At 41.8% G+C, this 21,419-nt stretch overlaps 1 protein-coding gene across 49 annotated transcripts in view; it reads right to left on the reverse strand.

Annotated features, from left to right (window-relative positions):
* The window catches only part of USP54 (ubiquitin specific peptidase 54), a 128,562-nt gene that overhangs the window by 36,501 nt on the left and 70,642 nt on the right, over positions 1-21,419 (reverse strand). For 15 of the 49 annotated variants that reach the window (XM_063780738.1, XM_024346449.3, XM_054660214.2 and 12 more), the window contains 7 exons: positions 11,526-11,660; positions 9,007-9,120; positions 8,792-8,874; positions 7,619-7,724; positions 7,361-7,507; positions 5,423-5,572; positions 2,232-2,400 (listed from right to left, as the gene is read on the reverse strand). In XM_063780738.1, coding sequence (XP_063636808.1) covers positions 2,232-2,400; positions 5,423-5,572; positions 7,361-7,507; positions 7,619-7,724; positions 8,792-8,874; positions 9,007-9,120; positions 11,526-11,660 — 904 coding nt within the window. Of the gene's footprint in view, positions 1-562; positions 734-2,231; positions 2,401-5,422; positions 5,573-7,360; positions 7,508-7,618; positions 7,725-7,889; positions 7,956-8,791; positions 8,875-9,006; positions 9,121-11,525; positions 11,661-21,419 lie in introns of all 49 variants that reach the window. The other 34 variants (XM_063780720.1, XM_063780732.1, XM_063780724.1 and 31 more) reach the window with 7 other exon arrangements.

Raw genomic sequence — 21,419 nt, forward strand, 5'->3', positions numbered from 1 at the left:
TCACATTACAATCGTCTTTATTGACATGCTGCTATTGACAGGAGTATGTGCAATGGAGCATCACGGTTCATTCAAAACTGTGTTGCTTCTTTGTATCCCACTGAATTGCCCAAATTCTGTGCCATTGTGCCTTTGCGTAACGAACATTTCTGACTTCCCCCAGTTTCTTTCTCCTTTTTTTTTTTTGAGACGGAGTCTCGCTCTGTTGCCCAGGCTGGAGTGCAGTGGCACGATCCCAGCTCACTGAAAGCTTCGCCTCCTGGGTTCACGCCATTCTCCTGCCTCAGCCTCCCGAGTAGGTAGGACTACAGGTGCCTGCCACCATGCCCAACTAATTTTTTTTTTTGTATTTTTAGTAGAGACGGAGTTTCACCGTATGTTAGCCAGGATGGTCTCCATCTCCTTACCTCATGATCCACCCACCTCGGCCGCCCGCCTCGGCCTCCCAAAGTGCTGGGATTACAGGTGTGAGCCACTGCGCCTGGCCTCACAGTTTCTTTTTCTTAGGAGATCTATGCAGGAATTGATTCAGGCAAGCAGGACCCTCTGTATAAGTCCCTACCTGTGTCCCGACTGCTCTGAGACATGGAATCATTTTCCACATTATAGATGACTGTCCCCTGAGAATCAGAAGAGAAGTGACTGACCACAGACTCATGGTGGGAATGTTTGTAGGGATAGCTCTCCGTTGAGGAATCTGTTCGAGTGTCACTTGAGATGGAGGGCTCCCTCCCTGAGAGGAGGAGGAAACACATATGCAAAAAGTGAGGAAACAGAACAGTAGCAAAGAGAAGGAAAAGAGATGGACACAACAAAGCTCCATAAGGCAAGATCTTCCTAGACACAAGTGTGAGAAGGATATGCTATACCATCAAGCCATTCTTCCCAACACCCAACTTCCAGATCACCCAGACACATGTAAAATTCCTCCCATCCCTTTCCCTACCCTGCTGAAGCCCTCACTTTGCCTGCCACTGTGAAAAACTGTGAGGGTTTTACAAAACCTATCGGGGGAAAAGCAGAAGTGATGAAAAAGTTGTGAAAAGTAAGATCTATTTAGATGGAAAGTCCCAGGACAACCTGTCATACATAGTCAGTTGTTCTCCTATCCCATAATCTTTCTCCTATACTGCCAAGAATGTCACTTAAATTTTTGAATTGATATTAGATGCATTTTTAATGTCTCTGAGAAATTATTGGGGCTGTTATATGACATACATTAGTATAAATTAGTTCAATCAGACTGCTTCCCTCTGAATACCTAGCTGAGATAAGCATAATAGGACAAATGGGTATTTGACTGAAGGGAGAAGAGGTAGAACAGGTCTGGGTGGGGTATGAAAGGTGGAAGAAAGCACCAGGTACCAAGCAGGAGGGAGGTACAAAGGGGAGAAAGAAAGACGTCAAAGTCAAGTATCTTCTCTTTCAAAATTATATCAAGGGCCAGTACCAGATCCAGAAGAGTAAAATAATATTTCTTCCTCCTTTTCAGTAATCAAGCCAAAACTATTAGGTTATACCTCAAATATATTATAAGATTCTATGAGCTACCCTAGAACTTTAGCCATCAAGCTGAAAATTGTTTTTACAGAAAGTCGTTACTTAAGTTCTGAAAAATTAACTTAGAAGTGAACAACTGATTCATAAGCAGAGGAATATTACTACTGGACAAGGAATTTTTCCCCCCTCCAAGACAGAGTCTTGCTATTTTGCCCAGGCTAGGCTCGAACTCCAGGGCTCAAGTGATCCTCCCACCTCAGCCTCCCAAATAGCTAGGATAACAGGCATGCATCACCCTGCCCAGCTACACATTTGCAATTTTAAAACAAAAATATCTCATGCCAAACAAAATAACTAGCCTTGTAGTGGCTCAAATAAAACAACTCAATTAAGTCGCTGTTAAATTGCTAATAAAAATCAGCCATCCTCACCAATATTAGAAGGTTAAATATTGAGCCTTGCAAACTTAGTATCTCAGTCTAAATAAACATAATTTCCTTTTCACTTCTGAGTTGAGGCCAAGTGATTTAGGCAACACTGTTTTGACAACTGAAGGAAATAAAGGCTGGCCCAAGTTAGGCTTCAGCACAAATTGGCACTTCTTTCTTACCTCTAATGGATCCTCTTTCTCCAAGCTAGGTTACCAGCTAAGCACATAATTAACTATGAGTCCCAACTGTTTGATCGCATGGGGTGAGGAGAGAGGAGAGGTAAAGAGCCTGGCTGCTCACCTGAATCTTCACTGTCGTAGCATGTCCTGCTGTATGACTGGAACTCAGCTTGGGGAGGCAGGTCCTGGGTGGACACTGGGGTACCCTGGGGATCTGCATAAAGCAGCAGCAGGGGCTGATAATGCCCCTTGATGCATTTGGTCACCACATCCTTCCATTTGGGCCCAATCTGAACCAGAAACAACCAGAAGAACATGACAATTATACTTTATACCCACAATTGACAACATATCTTTCTGTTCTGTATTTCCAAAGAAAATAAAAGAGATGAAAAGATAAGAATTGGGTAAAAAGGCAGCAAAAAAGATCTCAGACCTAACACTTTTTTAATTAAATCTTTTTTTTCTTTGCTAAGTCCTTTTAGAAAGCACTAAAATCCTATAGGAGAATAAAAGAATGAATAAAATTAATTTTATTTCTGTGAACCATCAACTCAGTTGTAAAATAGGAATAAAAGTTCTCAAAGGTGGATATGCTACGTGAGGGAACTTCAGCTGCCTTGGTGACCAATTTCTTTTCACAGACATCAAATTAAGCCCTCACTAGAAATTTGCATTTCCTTAGTTTTCTCCCAAATATTAAAATCACTTTCATGAAGCTGAAGAGCAGACAGAAACTCTTTCACAGACTGCCTTAGAACAAATGACATTCAGTTTCAGAGTTCGCAAATGGTAGGATATAAAATGTCAAACTGCTTAGAATAGACAATTGAACCTCTCGGCCTTAGCCCTGTGCTGGATTCAGCTCTGTTACCATAGTGGAAAAGAGAAAACAGCCACAGAATCAATTCAACCCAATCCTCAAACTCACACCATCTTAAGCTTGAACCAGTCACATTTCTTAGATAATGTGCTGCTCTTGGGGTTAGACAACTAGCATAGTGATATGTTCACAACAGATGTCCAGTAAACTTAAAACTGAGTTATTAATTAAAACATTTATATGCTCTTCACATATTAATATAATCATATTTACTACTTTGTAAGGGTATTTTCAAATAAAAACCCTAAATCTAAAAGAACTTAAATAAATTGCCCCAAATTACAACAATGCAAAAGAGACAAAGAAAAGAATATGGGAATTTGACAAATACTTTACTATTTGTGGAAGACACTGCTTAAAGTCTGTGGATTGGTGTAGATTATAGTCACACCTTATCTCCTTATCTGCTAACCTTATCACAAGCAGCTTCCTAACTCATGCAGATCACATAAGCCACTTCAACCACAAACTCTGTGGTTTAGACAGTACCAACTTTCCTGCTTTGTCATTATAACCCTACATGCCTTATAACTATCCCAAAACACATGTTACTCTGTGATGGGGCACTTCAGGGAGACAACAAAGAATAATTTACAGCAGCCCCGAGACAAAGTAGTACCCACTGATAACTCCAAGATCTGAAATTCTGAACTTTGTATTAACCTTATAACCTCATTTGAGGCATTAGAGTGTTCCTACTCAAATCAATCAACACACACATTAAAAACAAACAAACAAACAAACAAACAAAAATTCCTCTCTGGGGTCCTAGCTTCCAAGAAGACAAAGAAAAGAAAGAACATGGCATGCCAAAAAGGGCTGTGGCTATGTGCAGCTCACTCACTGCATGAACTGTGCCTGAGGCATGCCCAAGGACAAGGCTATTAAGAAGTTTCTCATTCAAGGCCCGGCATGGTGGCTCACATCTGTAATCCCAGCACTTTGGGAGGCCAAGGCGGGTGGATCACTTAATGTCAGGAGTTTGAGACCAGCCTGGCCAACATGGAGAAACTCCATCTCTCCTAAAAATACAAAAATCAGCCAGGCATGATGGTACGCGCCCGTAATCCCAGCTACTCGGGAGGCTGAGGCACGAGAATCACTTGGGCCCGGGAGGCAGAGGTTGCAGTGAGCTGAGATCATGCCCCTACACCCCAACCTGGGTGACAGAGCAAGACCCTATGTCAAAAAAAAAAAAAAAAAAGTTTCTCATTCAAAACATAGTAAAGGCTGCAGCTGTCAAGGACATTTCTGAAGTAAATTTCTTTGATGCCTATGTGCTTCCTAAGCTGTAGGTAAAGCTACGTTACTACATGAATTGTGCCATTCATAGCAAGGTAGTCAGTAATCAATCTCCCCAAGCCCAAAAGGTGATAACATCCCCACCCAGATTTAGACCTTCGAGTGCTGACCCATGAGCTCCACCAAAGCCCACGTAAGGAGCTGACTCCTCAGGACTGAAGAAAAACTATTTTCTAGAAAAAAAAAAAAAAAGGAGATTATAGTTTAAAAAAACACTTTGGGCCAGGCACTGTGGCTCACGCCTGTAATCCCAACACTTTGGCAGGCTGAGGAGGGAGGATCACTTGAGCCCAGGAGTTCCAGACCAGCCTGGGTAACATCTCTAAAACAAAAAAACAAAAAATTTTAACTAGCTGGGTGTGGTGGCCACACACCTATAGTCACAGCTACTCAAGAGACTAAGGTGAGAGGATTGCTTAAACCTGGAAGATAAAGGCTGCAGTGAGCCATTATCACGCCCCTGCACTCCAGCCTGGGCAATAGAGTGAGGAGACCCTATCTCAAAAAATAAAGTAAAATGCTTTGTCACCTATAAATACAAAACTGCTGAATGCCTGGTGAGGGGATTCAGAGGATATAATAGAAGATACATTGTTCCTATCCTCGAAGAACTAGCCATCTTCAGGGGAAGACAAAATGATACCTTCATGAATTCAGTAGGCAGACAGACATAAAAATATAAAATACGCCGGGCACAGTGGCTCATGCCTATAATTCCAGCACTTTGGGAGGCTGAGGTAGGCGGATCACAAGGTCAGGAGTTCGAGACCAGCCTGGCAAACATAGTGAAACTCTGTCTCTACTAAAAATACAAAAATTAGCCAGGTGTGGTAGCATGCGCATGTACTCCCAGCTACTCAGGAGGCTGAGGTGGGAGAATCGCTTGAACCCAGGAGGCAGAGATTGCAGTGAGCCGAGACCAAGCCACTGCACTCCAACCTGGGTGACAGAGTGAGACTCCATCTCAAAAAAAAAAAAAAAAAATTAAAAAAAAAAAATATATATATGTTTTATAGAAATGTGGGGAGGTCCCATTCAAAATTATGAAAATGAAACACTAAAGACAAATGATTATTCTTTTTTTTTGTAGTCACCAAACACTTCAAAAAGGACTTGACTACTCCTACCTCCTTGACATGAGCATCATCAAAATACATCCATTTGCGAATCTTTGTTTGAAAAAAGAATGTAGAATAATGTTTGCCATAGTAACAGATCATTCCAACTAAGTACAGTTCAGATTGCTTGGCCCGGTCATCCGTCACTCTGAAAAACAGCTGAGGGGAAAGAAGAGAAAAGAAAGCACAGTCACATATTCAACCATTCCACATCATCTCTCAGCAGACTCCACCAACATTTCTTAAGTAAGGTACTGACTTGCTTCTCTTCCCTTCAGTTTAAGATTTTTGTTAGTTTAGATTAATCATCAGAATTTAACTTCAGCACTTTGTGAGGCCAAGGTAAGAGAATTACTTGAGGACAAGAGTTCGAGAACAACCTAGACTAGATAGCAAGACCCTATCTTTAGGCCCAGTGTGGTGGCTCACGCCTGTAATCCCTACACTTTGGGAGGGTGAGGTGAACAGATCTCTTGAGGTCAGGTATTCGAGACCAGCCTGGCCAACATAGTGAAACCCCATCTCTACTAAAAATACAAAAATCAGCTGGGTGTGGTGGTGCATGTCTGTAATCCCAGCTACTTGAGACGTTGAGGCAGGAGGCAGAGATTGCAGTGAACCGAGATCATGACACTGCACTCCAGCCTGGGCGACAGAGCAAGACCCCATCTCAAAAAAAGAAAGAAAGAAAGAAAGATATTAACCCAAAAAGACAAAAAGTAAGGAAAAGCAAGACAGATAGTGGCCAGTAAACTGGTATGGTGATGATCTTTCTTCATACCTTTCAATAATTTTCTTACCAGGGCCTATCATAAGAGGAGCCAGGAAAGTTGGATTAAAAAAAAAACAAAAAAAAACCAGCTGGGCGCGGTGGCTCACGCCTGTAATCCCAGCACTTTGGGAGGGGGAGGCAGGCGGATCACGAGGTCAGGAGATCGAGACCATCCTGGCTAACATGGTGAAACTCCGTGTCTACTAAAAATACAAAAAATTAGCTGGGCGTGGTGGCAGGCACCTGTAGTCCCATCTACTGGGGAGGCTGAGGCAGGAGAATGGCATGAACCCAGGAGGCGGAGCTTGCAGTGAAGGGAGATCACACTACTGCACTCCAGCCTGGGCGACAGAGCAAGACTCCATCTCAAAAAAAAAAAAAAAAGAAACGATTGCTTTTGTTTTTAAGAGACAGGGTCTTGCTATGCTGCCTAGGCTAGAATGTAGTGGCTATTCACAGGCAGAATCATTGCACACTACAGCCTTGAACTCCTTAAGCAATCCTCCCACCTCAGCCTCCTGAGTAGCTGGGACTACAGGTAGGCACTGGTGAAAAATGGAGATTTTATTGCTCACAGCCTACTCAGGTAAGATTCCTTAGGAAGAAAACCTAAAATAAGATCCCAGAAAGTTCATTTATTCTCAGTCATGGCTTAATGACATTAAAAAACAATAACAAAGGTTCTCTTTAGTCCCAGTATTATCCCAGACATTAGTTCCACACTGTGAATTTCATATTTTTGGGCTCAGGTCACCAACTTTTAACTTCTTCACCTACTATAGCAGTTCTAGTCAGGAATGCCCCTCTTTGGACCTTACTACCTCCCATGGTTGAACACCCTTCCCTACTTTATACTCGTATAAACTAACAATGAATAGAACATATAATAACTCTTTGAATTACTGATTTATTTTTATCAGTAGCTAAGCTCTGCCTATCCTGTCTTTCAAGGTCAAGTCATCCCATTTCTTCTTAAAAACTCTTTGCCACCTATAAAAGGAGGTATATGAGCACATACCTGCAAGCACGGGTATCTGTACACAAATAAGTTTATCTGTCCAAAACATTATAATACTTGTCATCTAGGACATACCTGTTTGTCTAGTGCTCACTGCTCCTAAGCAATACTAAGACGCAAGAACTCAAAGTGAGAGATAAAGGTAACTAACACGCACATCACCCAGCTTAAGGCAGGTTCCCAGGCTGTGGATAACATCTTCTGCTAAGTCTGAGTGGTCTGAGTCCCATACCAGCCCAATCGTGATAATCTGTGGAGCATTCATCAACACACGGCGAATCCTGATCCTCTCTCCACAGTTGCTCTGAAATACATATATAAGGCTAGTTCAACATGTTTCCCACTGGCTTTGCATCAATTCCACTGATCGACGGTTCCCTTTCCCACTCCAAACCCCACCCCTGATTTAACTCACTGGACAGTTCCGCAGATCCCCCATGGTGCTGGCATTCTGCAGCAGCTCACCAAACATGCTTGGTGAAGGTTTCTCTCGTCTTTCCAGCATACAAATAGCCTGATTGCTTCAAGATGGGGAATAGAAGGGGGATGATGGTTTGTATTTAGTTACTGCTAAATCAAACATTAATGTACATTCCTAACTCACACATTTGACTTTCTTCCTCTGCCCCCTATACCAAAGCCCCTGACCAGGCTCAGTGTCCCATAAACACAGTAAGTACCTCTACCTGTCCCCAGATCCAAAGCTCATAGAATCCCCACTCCTCCTCCCACTTTGCTGGCCAGTACTGAGCCTAAGAAAAGGGGAGGGATGGGAGAGGAAAGAAGGAGAACAAAAATTATTTTTAAATTACTGTTCTGCATTCCTACAATATAGCACAGACTCAGCAATAAGGATATAAAACTATTTGTGTTTTTATTGTTGTTGGTGGTGGTTTTTTTGAGACAGGGTCTCGCTCTGTTACTTGGCTGGAGTGCAGGGGCTCAATCTCAGCTCACAGAAACCTCCGCCACCTGGGTTCAAGCAATTCTCATGCCTCAGCCTTCAGAATAGCTGGGATTACAGGCACGTGCAACCATGCCTGGCTAATTTTTGACATTTTTAGTAGAGACAGGGTTTTGTCATGTTGGCCAGGCTGGTCTCGAACTCTTAGCCTCAAGTGATCCGCCCACCTGGGCCTCCCAAAGTGCTAGGATTATAGGCATGAGCCACCATGCCCGGCCAAGATATAAAACTATTTGAATGTCTCCAATTAAAGTCCAATAGGCCAGGCACCGTGGCTCACGCCTGTAATCCCAGCACTTTGGGAGGCCAAGGCAGGTAGATCATTTGAGGTCACGAGTTCAAGACCAGCCTGACCAACATGATGAAACACCGTCCTACTAAAAATACAAAAAAATTAGCGCAGTGTGTACTATTTGTAGAAGTAGCTGGAAGTCTCAGCTACTTGGGAGATGGAGGCAGGAGAATCGCTTGAACCCAGGAGGCGGAGGTTGCAGTAAGCCGAGATTGTGCCACTGCACTGCAGCCTGGGCAACAGAGCGAGACTCTGTCTCAAAAAAAAAAAAAAAAAGTCCAATCAACTGGAGGAATGCCTAAACGCACAACAGAAAATCTTGTAAGACTCACCAAAGGGAAGTGGTGGAGATATAATGTACCATCTGGATGAAAGGCAGCGGATCAGAAGTGGCACCACAGCTAGTACATACACACTGGGCAAAAGAGAAAAAGGTAAAACCAAGCAACCATAATCAGGAACTGTTTTGGCACCCATTTAACACCCCACATCCCAGGATAAAGTGTTCTGGAAGAAATGTCTAAAAAAAGATGGAGCTAGAGTTCACCTGCTCAAACAATGTCATTGCAAATTTCTGATGGGAAATGCAGTGTTGGGCAGTACATATATCCTCTTTGGTTTCATCAGCAATGTGGAAGTGAATTCTCATCAGGAGGTTTTCCTGACAGGGAAAGAACAAAAGCAGTATACCAACAATATTTGATAGACAAATACATAAATTGGTAAGCAGCTTACCCATAGAAACAGCAACCCTTCTGGAAGGTAGGAATATTTTGATTTTTAAAAATGTTTAGTTTAAAAAAATTATAAATTCATAGCAAGTTTCAAAAATGTATAGGAGATCCCCTGTACCCTTCACCCAGCTTCCTCCAACAGTAACATCTGTGTTTTTTTTGTTTGTTTTTTTGTTTTTTGGGACGGAGTCTCGCTCTGTCACCCAGGCTGGAGTGCAGTGGCTCAATCTTGGCTCACTGCAAGCTCCACCTCCCGGGTTCACGCCATTCTCCTGCCTCAGCCTCCCGAGTAGCTGGGACTACAGGCGCCCGCCACCACGCCCGGCTAATTTTTTGTATTTTTAGTAGAGACGAGGTTTCACCGTGTTAGCCAGGATGGTCTCGATCTCCTGACCTCGTGATCCGCCTGCCCCGGCCTCCCAAAGTGCTGGGATTACAGGCGTAAGCCACCGCACCCGGCACATCTTTGATAACTGTATCAGGAAATGGACATTGAAAGGATCCAGACTTTATTCAGATTTCACCAGTTTTACATGCATTCATTTGTGTGTGTGTATGTATAGCTCTATGCCATTTTATCAAGATATAGACCAGTTCCATCACAAGGCTCCCTCATGCTAACCATTTAGAGCCTTACCCGTCCAATCCTAACCCTAACCTGTGGTAATCACTAATGTCTTCTCTCATCTCCATCATTTTATTTCAAGAATGTTATATAAATGGGTTCACATACCACATAACCTTTTTTTTTTTTTTTGAGACACACTCTGTCTCTGTCGCCCAGGCAGGAGTACAGTAGAGCGATCTCGGCTCACTGCAACCTCTACCACCCGGGTTCAAGAGATTCTCCTGCCTCAGCCTCCCAAGTAGCTGGGATTACAGGTATGTGCCACCACGCCTGGCTAAGTTTTGTGTTTTTAGTAGAGACGGCGTTTCACCACGTTGACCAGGCTGCTCTCGAACTCCTGACCTCAAGTGATCCGCCCACCTTGGCTTCCCAAAGTGCTGGGATTACAGGAGTGAGCCCGGCCAGCATATAACCTTTTGATATTGCATTTTTCACTTTCCCTTGAGGTCTGTCCAAGTTGTGTAAATCAATAGTTTCTTTTTATTTTTATAAAAATACTTATGCTTTGTATTGCTGCATAGTTCTTCACGGTACAGAAGTATCATCATTTGTTTAACTGTCTACTCACTGAAGGACATTTGGGTTGTTTCCAGTTTTTTACTATTATGAATAACACTTCTATGAACATTCATAAACAGGTTTTGTTTTAATATAAGTTTTCATTTCTGTGGGATACATGTCCAGGAATGTAATTGCTAGATCATACGGTAGTTTACATGTCTAGCTTTTTAAGAAACTGCCAAACTGTTTTCCAGAGTAGCTATACCATTTTACATTCCCACCAGCAATATATCAGTGATCCAGTTCCTCAGGAGCACCTCTGATTTGGGGCCACATTTTACCCTGTGATGAGATATGTATCACTCTCAAATTTTCTTTTTTTTTCTTTTTTTCTTTTGAGACAGAGTCTCACTGTGTCACCCAGGCTGGAGTACAGTGGTGCTATCTAGGCTCACTACAACCTCCTCCTCCCAAGTTCAAGTGATTCTCTTGCCTCAGCCTCCCAAGTAGCTGGGACTATAGGCGCCCGCCACCATGCCTGGCTAATTTTTGTATTTTTAGTAGACATGGGGTTTCGCTATGTTGGCCAGGCTAGTCTTGAACTCCTGACCTTGTGATCCGCCTGCCTTGGCCTCCCAAAGTGCTGAGATTACAGGCGTGAGCCACCATGCCCGGCCTCAAATTTTCTAAATGGATTTACAAAGAGTCTTTCGAAGGTTGATGTATAGAACACAGAGTTCAGAAGAGCGAGGGGCACTGGAGGCAATGTAGCTATATAGCACATCACACTTATGCTAGGGACTCAGTTATTCCCTGATTAATTATCTTTAGAAATGGAGGAGCAGCATCAGTATTAGCATCACTTAGGAACCTGTAAGATACAGATATTCCGGGACTCCTCTGCCGGGCCTACTGTATCAGAAGCTCTGGGGGTACAATCTGTATTTTAATGAGCCTTGGATCCTCTGAAGGTGAGAGCTGATGTTTTATGCAATGACAAGCACAAAACCACCAGCCTAAAGGAAAAAAAATAACACACTGCTATAACAGAGACATTTTAGATCCCTGAAAAATCAGAGAAAACTCCTAGTTCTAACTGTAGAGATAAGGGCACAGCAAATTCCACCATAAAGTAGCCAGTCCCTGATGGAGACCATCAGCAGTCCCACCCCATATCAAAGAGGGCCAGAGGCCAGCACTTACAAAGCACTCTGCAGCATCATCCATAATTCCCAGCTGGAAACGTTGTTCATCCTGGAAAGTCTTTGCCAGAGCACTGCGGAGAGTGTCAGATGGAAGCACTTTTTCACTACTACACTGAAACTGGTTAAAGATTCCCTATAGGGAAGAGGTTAGACAAGAGAAAAAGTACAATGCTGTTATTAAACTTCTATACATCCTAGTCTGTCATGCTAGCATCTCCATGATGATAGCTATGAAACCAAATGTGCTTCCCATGGGTTGACATGCTTGCAGTTAGTAATTAAAAATAAAATCAAGAGTCAGAATGAAGGGCATGATCTGTGCTAATAAAGATCCTCACTCCTTCATCTGAGTGTGATGCCAAGGACACATTAGGAGAAACCACTGTCATGAATTAATGTAATGCAGTTACCTCATTTCCTCTTCCTCTAATACAGACAGAAGTAAATGGGTTAGGTAAAAAAAGAAAAATTACACGTAAACGTTATCGACAAATTATTTTCTGGGGGTTCATCCTATGAATCTTGACCCCCTTTCTTTAAAAATTTCCAGCTAATATAAAATTACCAAAAAGTACAAAGACTAATATAACAAAAATCTGTGAGTCTAATACCCAGAAATAAACATTCTATCATGTTTACTTTCATCTACAGATAATGCTAAAGTCTTGTTTAAGACTGCCCCACTCTCTACCAGCCACTCATATCAAAAATTTGTTGTATAATCTGTTTTTAATAGTTTTACATATATATCCCTAAATAATACATAGGATACTTTTGTGTATATTTGTGGGTTTTTTGTTTTTGTGTGTGTGTTCTTGTTGTTGTTTTTTTGAACAGGGTCTTGCTTTGTCACCCAGGCTGGAGTGCAGTGGCATGAACGTGGCTCACTGTAGCCTCAACCTCCTGCCTCAGCATCCTGAGTAAATGGGACTACAGGCATGCACCACCACACACCGCTAACTTTTTAATTGTTTTGTAAGAGATGGGGTCTCACCATGTTGTCCAGGCTGGTCTCAAACTCCTGGGCTCATGCAGTCCTCTCACCTTGGCCTCTAAAAGTGCTGGGATTACAGACGTGAATCACTGCGCCCAGCCCTATTAGTATTTTTCATGTAAAAAGTATCACACTGAATTTTACTTGTTGTTTTTTGTTTTTTATTTAGCATCGTTTTTGAGATCTATCCATGATGATATAGATATAGACCTGGTACACCTTTTCTCTGCTGTATAGCATTTTTATCAGGTCACTAACCCACATCTATTTATTCATTTCTTTACTGACAGACATTTTGGCTGTCTCCAATTTTTTGCTATTACAAAGACACAATGCCAACTTATACTTCTACCAATATATAGTAAAAATTTCCCCATATTCTTGTCAAAAATTAATACTGTGAGACCATTTAGTTTTAATTTAGTCTTTAATTTCGTCTTTCTGGGTCCTTCGTATTACTTGTGGCAAATATATTCTCCCTATCTACTGACCTTGGTGTATTTGAATGCACATCACTTTTTAATTTTGGTGTAATTAAATGTATCTTTTCCATCTTTACCTACATCTGAACCCTGATGAATATCATGTCCAAAGAGTAGAATCAGCCAGGTGCAGTGGCTCACGCCTATAATGCCAATACTTGTAATCACTTGAGCTCAGGAGATCAAGACCAGCCTGGGCAACATGGTGAAACCCCATCTCTACTAAAAATACAAAACTTAGCCCAGCATGGTGGTGCATGCCTGTAGTCCTGCTACTCGGGAGGCTGAGGCAAGAGAATCACTTGAACCCGGGAGGCTGAGGCTGCAGTGAGCTGAGATCATGCCACTGCACTCCAGCCCAAACTACTTTAAAGTTCATATGGAACCAAAAAAGAGCCTGCATTGCCAAGACAATCCTAAGCAAAAAGAACAAAGCTGGAGGCATCATGCTATCTGACTTCAAACTATACTACAAGACTACAGTAACCAAAACAGCATGGTACTGGTACCAAAACAGAGATACAGACCAATGGAACAGAACAGAGGCCTCAGAAATAATGCCACACATCTACAACAATCTGATCTTTGACAAACCTGACAAAATCAAGAAATGGGAAAGGATTTCCTATTTAATAAATGGTGCTGGGAAAACTGGCTAGCCATATGTAGAAAGCTGAAACTGGATCCCTTCCTTACACCTTATACAACAATTAATTCAAGATGGATTAAAGACTTAAATATCAGACCTAAAACCATAAAAACCCTAGAAGAAAACCTAGGCAATACCATTCAGGACATAGGCATGGGCAAGGACTTCATGACTAAAACACCAAAAGCAATGGCAATAAAAGCCAAAATACACAAATGGGATCTAATTAAACTAAAGAGCTTCTGCACAGCAAAAGAAACTACCATCAGAGTGAACAGGCAACCTACAGAACGGTAGAACATTTTTGCAATCTACCCATGTGACAAAGGGTTAATATCCAGAATCTACAAAGAACTTAAACAAATTTACAAGAAAAAAAAAAATAACCCCATCAAAAGGCGGGCAAAAGATATGAACAGACACTTCTCAAAAGAAGACATCTATGCAGCCAACAGACACATGAAAAAATGCTCATCGTCACTGGTCATCAGAGAAATGCAAATCAAAACCACAATGAGATACCATCTCATGCCAGTTAGAATGGTGATCATTAAAAAGTCAGGCAACAACAGATGCTGGAGAGGATGTGGAGAAATAGGAACACTTTTACACTGTTGGTGGGAGTGTAAATTAGTTCAACACTGTGGAAGACAGCGTGGCGATTCCTCAAGGATCTAGAACTAGAAATACCATTTGACCCAGCAATCCCTTTACTGGCTATATACCCAAAGGATTATAAATCATGCTACTATAAAGACACATGCACACGTATGTTTATTGCAGCACTATTCACAATAGCAAAGACTTACAACCAACCCAAATGTCCATCAATGATAGACTGGATTAAGAAAATGTGGCACATATACACCATGGAATACTATGCAGCCTTAAAAAAAATGAGTTCATGTCCTTTGCAGGGACATGGATGAACCTGGAAGCCATCATTCTCAGCAAACTACCACAAGGACAGAAAACCAAACACCGTATGTTCTCACTCATAGGTGGGAATTGAAGAATGAGAACACTTGGACACAGGGCAGGGAACATCATACACCGGGGCCTGTCGGGAGGTGGGGGGCTGAGGGAGGGATAGCATTAGGAGAAATATCTAATATAAATGACGAACTGATGGGTGCAGCAAACCAACACATGTATACCTATGTAACAAACCTGCACATTGTGCACATGTACCCTAGAACTTAAAGTATAATTTTATTTAAAAAGTAATTTATTCATATTAAAATATCCAAGTTTTATTTTTCAGACATATTACTAACAAGACCAGAAATAAGACCATTTTATAAACCTACCTATGTGATCTAAGAATAGGAGGCCCCACCAACCTTGAGTGGTCAATTCTTGGTTTTCCTCTTACTTGACCTATCAGCAGCATTTAACTCAGCTAATCTTTAAAATACTTCCTTCCCCTGGTTCCAGGGCACCCCTTCAGGTTTTCTTCCTACCTCAGTGGTCAATGGTCACTCCTTATCAGTCTCCTTTGCTGGTTCCTTTTCAATTCCAAAACTCAGGCCTTGGACCTCTTGACTTCCCTAAAGTCACTCACATTCTTAGTGGTCTCATCTAACATGGTTTTACATACACATACATTGACAATTCCCAAAATTACACTAACAGCCCAAATCTCCCTCCTGAATTCCAAATTTGTAGTAGGCAAAAACTACAACTGCTTTTGTACCAACCTAATGTATCTAACTATATATTGGACGTCTACATTTGAATATCAATGGGCATTTCAAATTTAACATTCCCCAAACTAAATGTTTTATGTTTCCTCCCAACATCCACATTTTGCCTTCTTGTCCCATCTCAGTAAACACTGCCACCATCCTTGCAGTTGTTTAGGTCGAAAACCTTGGAAACCACCTGTGACCCTTCCCTTGCTTTCACAACTCCCATCCAATCTACAGGCAAATCCCCTATTTCCACTCTCAAATATATCTAGACCCTATTCCACTCTCAAATATATCTAGACCCTACACTGTTCACCACCTCATCTGCTATCAGCCTAGTCCAAGTCATCTCACCTCTTCACTGGATAATTGCAATAGTTTCCTGACTGATCCCCTTGTCTCCCTGCAGAAACACACAGCAGACAAATACAGCAATCATATGATTTTTTAAAAATATAAATCAGATCATATCATTCTTCTGCTCAAAACTCTCTGAAGGCTTCCCATGGCATACACAGTAAAAGCCAAACTGCTAAGTCCTTACGTAATCTGGCCTACGATTCCACTTCTCTTTGTTTTGTTTTGTTTTTGAGATGGAGTCTCACTCTGTCACCCATGCTGGAGTGCAGTGGTGTGATCTCGGCTCACTGTAACCTCTGCCTCCCAGGTTCAAGCAATCCTCCTGCCTCAGCCTCCCAAGTAGCTGGGATTACAGGTATGTGCCACTACACCCGGCTAAGTTTTGCATTTTTAGTAGAGACCGGGTTTTGCTATGTTGGCCAGGTTGGTCTTGAATCCCTGATCTCAGATGATCCACCCGCCTCAGCCTCCCAAAGTGCTGGGATAACAGGCGTGGGCCACCACGCCCAGCCATATTATTCTACTTCTGGTTCACCCTACACCAGCTGGCCCCTCACTATGCCCCAAACCTACCATGTATATCTCTGCACTTGAGTTCTATGCCTGGATCATTCTTCCTCTAGATATGTATGGCTCAATCACTCATTTCCTGTGGATTTTTTATCCAAATACTACCTTCTCTATAATAGAGTACTTCCTGATCACCCTCTTTAAAATTGTAAGCTCCACCCTCCCTTCCCCAAACTCCCCACTCTTACATATTTTTTCTCTATAGCAATTATTACTATCTGTCATACTATATATTTTACTTGTTGTCTGATTCCAATATTGAGAATTTAAGACATAAATCTTTATCCTTTTATTCTGTGTATATTCCCAGCAACTAGGACAGTACTGGCATACAAAGTGTAACCGATAACTATTTTTAAATGAATCAATTAATCATTATGTGATGCGGGTAGATCTAAGGGGGAGATATTATTAAAATCTCTATTTTTTTTTAAATAAGTAAGGAATCACCTTAAAAAGCAGAAAAACTTTCTTAAGGTAATATTACTGGCTAGGACAAAATAAGACTAAATTTAGTTCTGCTAATTTCAGGTCAAAATTGTTTTTCCGGCCAGGCGTGGTGGCTCACGCCTGCAATCCCAGCACTTTGGGAGGCCGAGGTGGGCGGATCACGAGGTCAGGAGATCGAGACCATCCTGGCTAACAAGGTGAAACCCCGTCTCTACTAAAAATACAAAAATTAGCCAGGCGTGGTGGCAGGCGCCTATAGTCCCAGCTACTGCGGAGGCTGAGGCAGGAGAATGGCGTGAACCCAGAAGGCAGAGCTTGCAGTGAGCCGAGATTGCATACTGCACTCCAGCCTGGGCGACAGAGCAAGACTCTGTCTCAAAAAAAAAAATTGTTTTTCCCATTCTGCCCTCTCACTAGCACCTTTTCTCCTCATACACACTGAATATCTACTCCTGCAGCAGCTCAAGAACAGATTACTGTGTAATCTGCTATTATGTTCCTACAAATGTCTCCATATGATGTGGGGGAGGCAGTGCCAGCAATACATATTTAGTATTATTTAATAAGCTGTGAGGGAAATCTGTTATAATTACTCCACATTATTTTGGCTTAACCTAGAAATTTATACACAAGTCCACTATAAGGTCAAGGAAAGGCAGGGCAGGGCCTTCCATAATTTGTTACTGGAAGGGGAAGAATGTCTATCAGTAACCTCTTAAACTAGACCAAAAGGAATGATCTAGGTCCACAGTTAAATAATTGGATATGTGTCCAGTGACCTATGGGATTTTGAACCTTTGGAGAAATAAGGAGAAACAAAGGAAAAGGAAGGGGGAAAAAGCAGTGACTGCTTTTACAAATTGCATAGTGGCCTGACGACATGATGATTTGTTGAAAGAAGGTCAACCCAGCTTGGCAAAATTTAGTGACCACTATTACATCCCAGCCTGTTGCTCTTCTCAATTGTTACTGGTAAGAAATTACTGCTGACATAGGCTCTATTACAGAACAAAGGATGGATGAGGTTTGGTCCTTTGTTCAAAATCCAAAATTGGTTCCAAAACAAACCAATAGGAAATTATTTCCAGGATAGTTCTATACAAATCTGAAATTTATAAACTCTGGCCCCTTTAGTCTTCTTCAACTGGATTTCCTCAAGAATTAAGCCCTAATACTCTAGGGCCTCAACTGTTCCTAATGAAATAGCAACTCTCCTATGCATAGCACTAGCTATATGCCATCTTGGAGAGAATTAAGAAAATAGTCACTCTAATCGCTTTGTGTTCTGTGGTTCAGATGACCCTGTTAGAGAAAGACAGGGCTCCACTCAGAGATGGTATGGTGTAATGGTTAAGAGACTGGATTCTGGAGCTAAAATGGGTTCAAAATCCAAAGGCTGACACTTCAGCTATATGATCTCGGGTAAATTATTTAACTTCTTAAGGCCTCAGTTTCTCTTTTAAAAGAGAGTTTAATAATAGCATTTACACCAGCCTGACCAATATGGTGAAATCCCGTCTCTACTAAAAATACAAAAATTAGCCGGGCGTTGCGGTGAGCGCCTATAGTCCCAGCTACTCGGGAGGCTGACACAGGAGAATTGCTTGAACCTAGGAGGCGGAGGTTGCAGTGAGCTGAGATCGTGCCACTGCATTCCAGCCTGGGAGATAGAGTGAGGCTCCGTCTCAAAAAAAAAAAAAAAATATTTACCAGCCAGGGTTATTTGAGGATTAAATGAGTACACACACACACACACACACACACACACACACACATATATATAAGATATACATCAGCCGGGCGTGGTGGCCCACGCCTGTGATCCCGGCACTTTGGGAGGCTGAGTCGGGAGGATTACCTAAGGTCAGGAATTCGAGACCAGCCTGGCCAACATTGTGAAACCCCATCTCTACTAAAAATACAAAAATTAGCCAGGTGTGGTGGCAATCACCTGTAATCCCAGCTACTCAGGAGGCTGAAGCAGGAGAATTGCTTGAACCCGGGAGGTGGAGGCTGCAGTAAGCTGAGATCATACCACTGTACTCCAGCCTGGATGACAGAGTGAGACTCTGTCTCAGGAAAAAAACAAACAAAAATATAAATGTATATATCCTAGACTAATCTCTGTCAGTGTGATAAGTGCTAAATGTTAGGTATTATTACTATTATTGTATTTGGGAGTCATTTCACGTTGCTAAAGAGCCTGTCTGTCACTGTCCTATGATGAAAGAAGGGATCTGAGTCAGGTGCTTCTACCTTGAGCTACTTCCTCAGTCTCTGAGATCTGAGTAGGAAGAACTACAGTTTTTTCTCTTCTTCATTCTGTTTCTCCCACTCAAAGGAGGCATATTTCCCATGACCTAGATAACAAGGGTTTCAGTAGAGAAAGGGAAAGGTCTTAAGGTCAGAGCTCTGACTGCACCCAGAGTGGGTCTGTAACAATAGATCTGGCTCCCCAGTTTAGTGGTATCAACGTCTCCACGATATAATCTTTTCTCACCTCTTAATTACAGGCAGCCTTCCTCATACACACTGAGAATCTGAATGCATTCAGAATGGCCTCTGACTACATCTTCTTTATTCTCTTATTTTAATTATTGTTGTCAGTCTTGCTCTGCTATTGTTAGGAAGAAGCAAGTGTATTAGGGGTAAAGCTGACTGAGCCCGCCCAGCATGCATCTGTGGAGCTCTGGAAGAAGCTGTAGCACAAAGCCCCTCTGTTAGAGCAGCACACTAACCTCTGTGTGTCCCTCTCACATGAGCACAGGGACTGGAATGGGCCTCCTCCCGTTCTCTTTTTCACCCTCCTCCCACCTTTCCCAGAGGGAGATCCTGTTCACACCAAAGAAAGCCAAGAACATTTAGTTCAGCAGTAAGAACAGGTGGCAGCACCAATAAGGAACAAAAACTGGTATTCTTCCAATTGCTGAGTTCTATGACAGGCAGAGAGAAAGGGCAGGAAGAACCAAAACCCAAGAATCACTTTTCCTGTGAGGTCCCTGATGGTTCCATTTCAACAAGTAGAGAAAATCCACCTTGGAGTTTCTCTCTGCTCTTCTTCACAGGGTGAAACCAAAGAAGTCTTCCTTTTCATTCTCAGGAAAAGGCAAATCACTTTTTGTCTGTTAACTAGTTTCTTGGATGCAGTACAAAAGCAACAAGATTTTAACGACTAAAAGCAGGTGCTTCCCCACCCATCTCTCTTGATTAAGCAGCAAACAATTCTATCCACATGAGCACATAATTATTTGGATTAGTAAAAACCATGTAAATAAGATAGAAGTGCCATAAAAACAGAAAGTCTTTATGCTTCGACATCTACAAATGCAGCTGTTGCTTAAGTATTTTTCCCCTAAAACAGACTCTTGTCTTTAAGTGGGGAACAGCTGTTTTTTTTCTCTCTCAGGATTTCCCAGTCTTATATCTAAAAGAAGTCATGAGTAGAGAAGGTGAGGATTAAGGAGAAAGGTTGTCACTAATTTTGGTGCTTTTTGAGCTCAAGGTCTTTGGAAAGTGCTCCAGTGGGCAGCACTTCATCCCTGCAATACCTTCTGCAAAGGTGTGACAAACTTTACACCCTGCCATTAACTCAATTCTTAGGGTTTCTCTTCTCAACCTGGACTTCCCAATTTTGGCTCTCATAATCACTGCTTTTGCTACATCTCCTGGGAATCATAGAACTTAATTGGCCAGTCTGGCTTCTTTGTAAACACTACCCTCTGTAAGTAAGTTAAAGGAGCTAGTCCTTGAAGATCATTGACTACTGGAAAAGAGACGTTCACTCGGTTTTCTGTATTCAAAAGAATGTTGAAAGTTGTCTTTTAAGAGGGGAAAAACATTTTACCCTTTTGGCACTCAAAAATAATAACATAGGATTTTAACATTTTATTGTAAAAAATTTCAAACATACAAGAGTAGACAGAAGAGCTAAATCAACTCCCTTTATTTATCATTCAACTTCAACAATTATCAACCTGTAGCCAATCTTATTTCATCCATACCACCCATCCACTTAACTTACTCTCAGATCATTTTGAAACAAGTGCCAAACATTTTTCATTTGTAAATATTTCAAAATATATCTCTAAAAAATAAAAACTTTTTCTCTGAAACATGACCATAAGGCTGGGCACTGTGGCTCATGCCTATAATCCCAGCACTTTGGGAGGATGGCTTAAAGCCAGGAGTTTGAGACCAGCCTGGGCAACAAGGCAAGACCTTGTCCCTACAAAAAAAAATTAACTGGGTACAGTGGCATATGCCTGTAGTTTCAGCTACACAGTTGGCTGAGGTGGGAAGATCATTTAAGCCCAAGAGTTCCAGGCTACAGTGAGCTATAATTGCACCACTGCACTTCAGCCTGGGTGACAGAGCAAGACCCTGTCTCAATAAATAACTAAATAAATAATCATAATATCATTATCACATACACCCCAAAAGTTATTAATGTCTTAATATCATCACATATGTAATTTAATACGAACTCTTGATCTAACTTTGGGGAAGGCAGAGAAGAGCTGGCTAGTTTCTCCCTTGAGATTCTCTAACCATATATCTACCTTCTGGACTCTCAATTAGAAAAGCACATACCTATCCTTTACCAGTCTCTTTAAATTAAAGTCAATTATCAATACCATATCACCTCATAACTTTAAGACTTTATTTGCATTCTGTTCATAACAATATTTTGGACTTG

Source organism: Pan troglodytes, chromosome 8, assembly GCF_028858775.2.
Source record: "Pan troglodytes isolate AG18354 chromosome 8, NHGRI_mPanTro3-v2.0_pri, whole genome shotgun sequence".
Classification (NCBI taxonomy): domain Eukaryota; kingdom Metazoa; phylum Chordata; class Mammalia; order Primates; family Hominidae; genus Pan; species Pan troglodytes.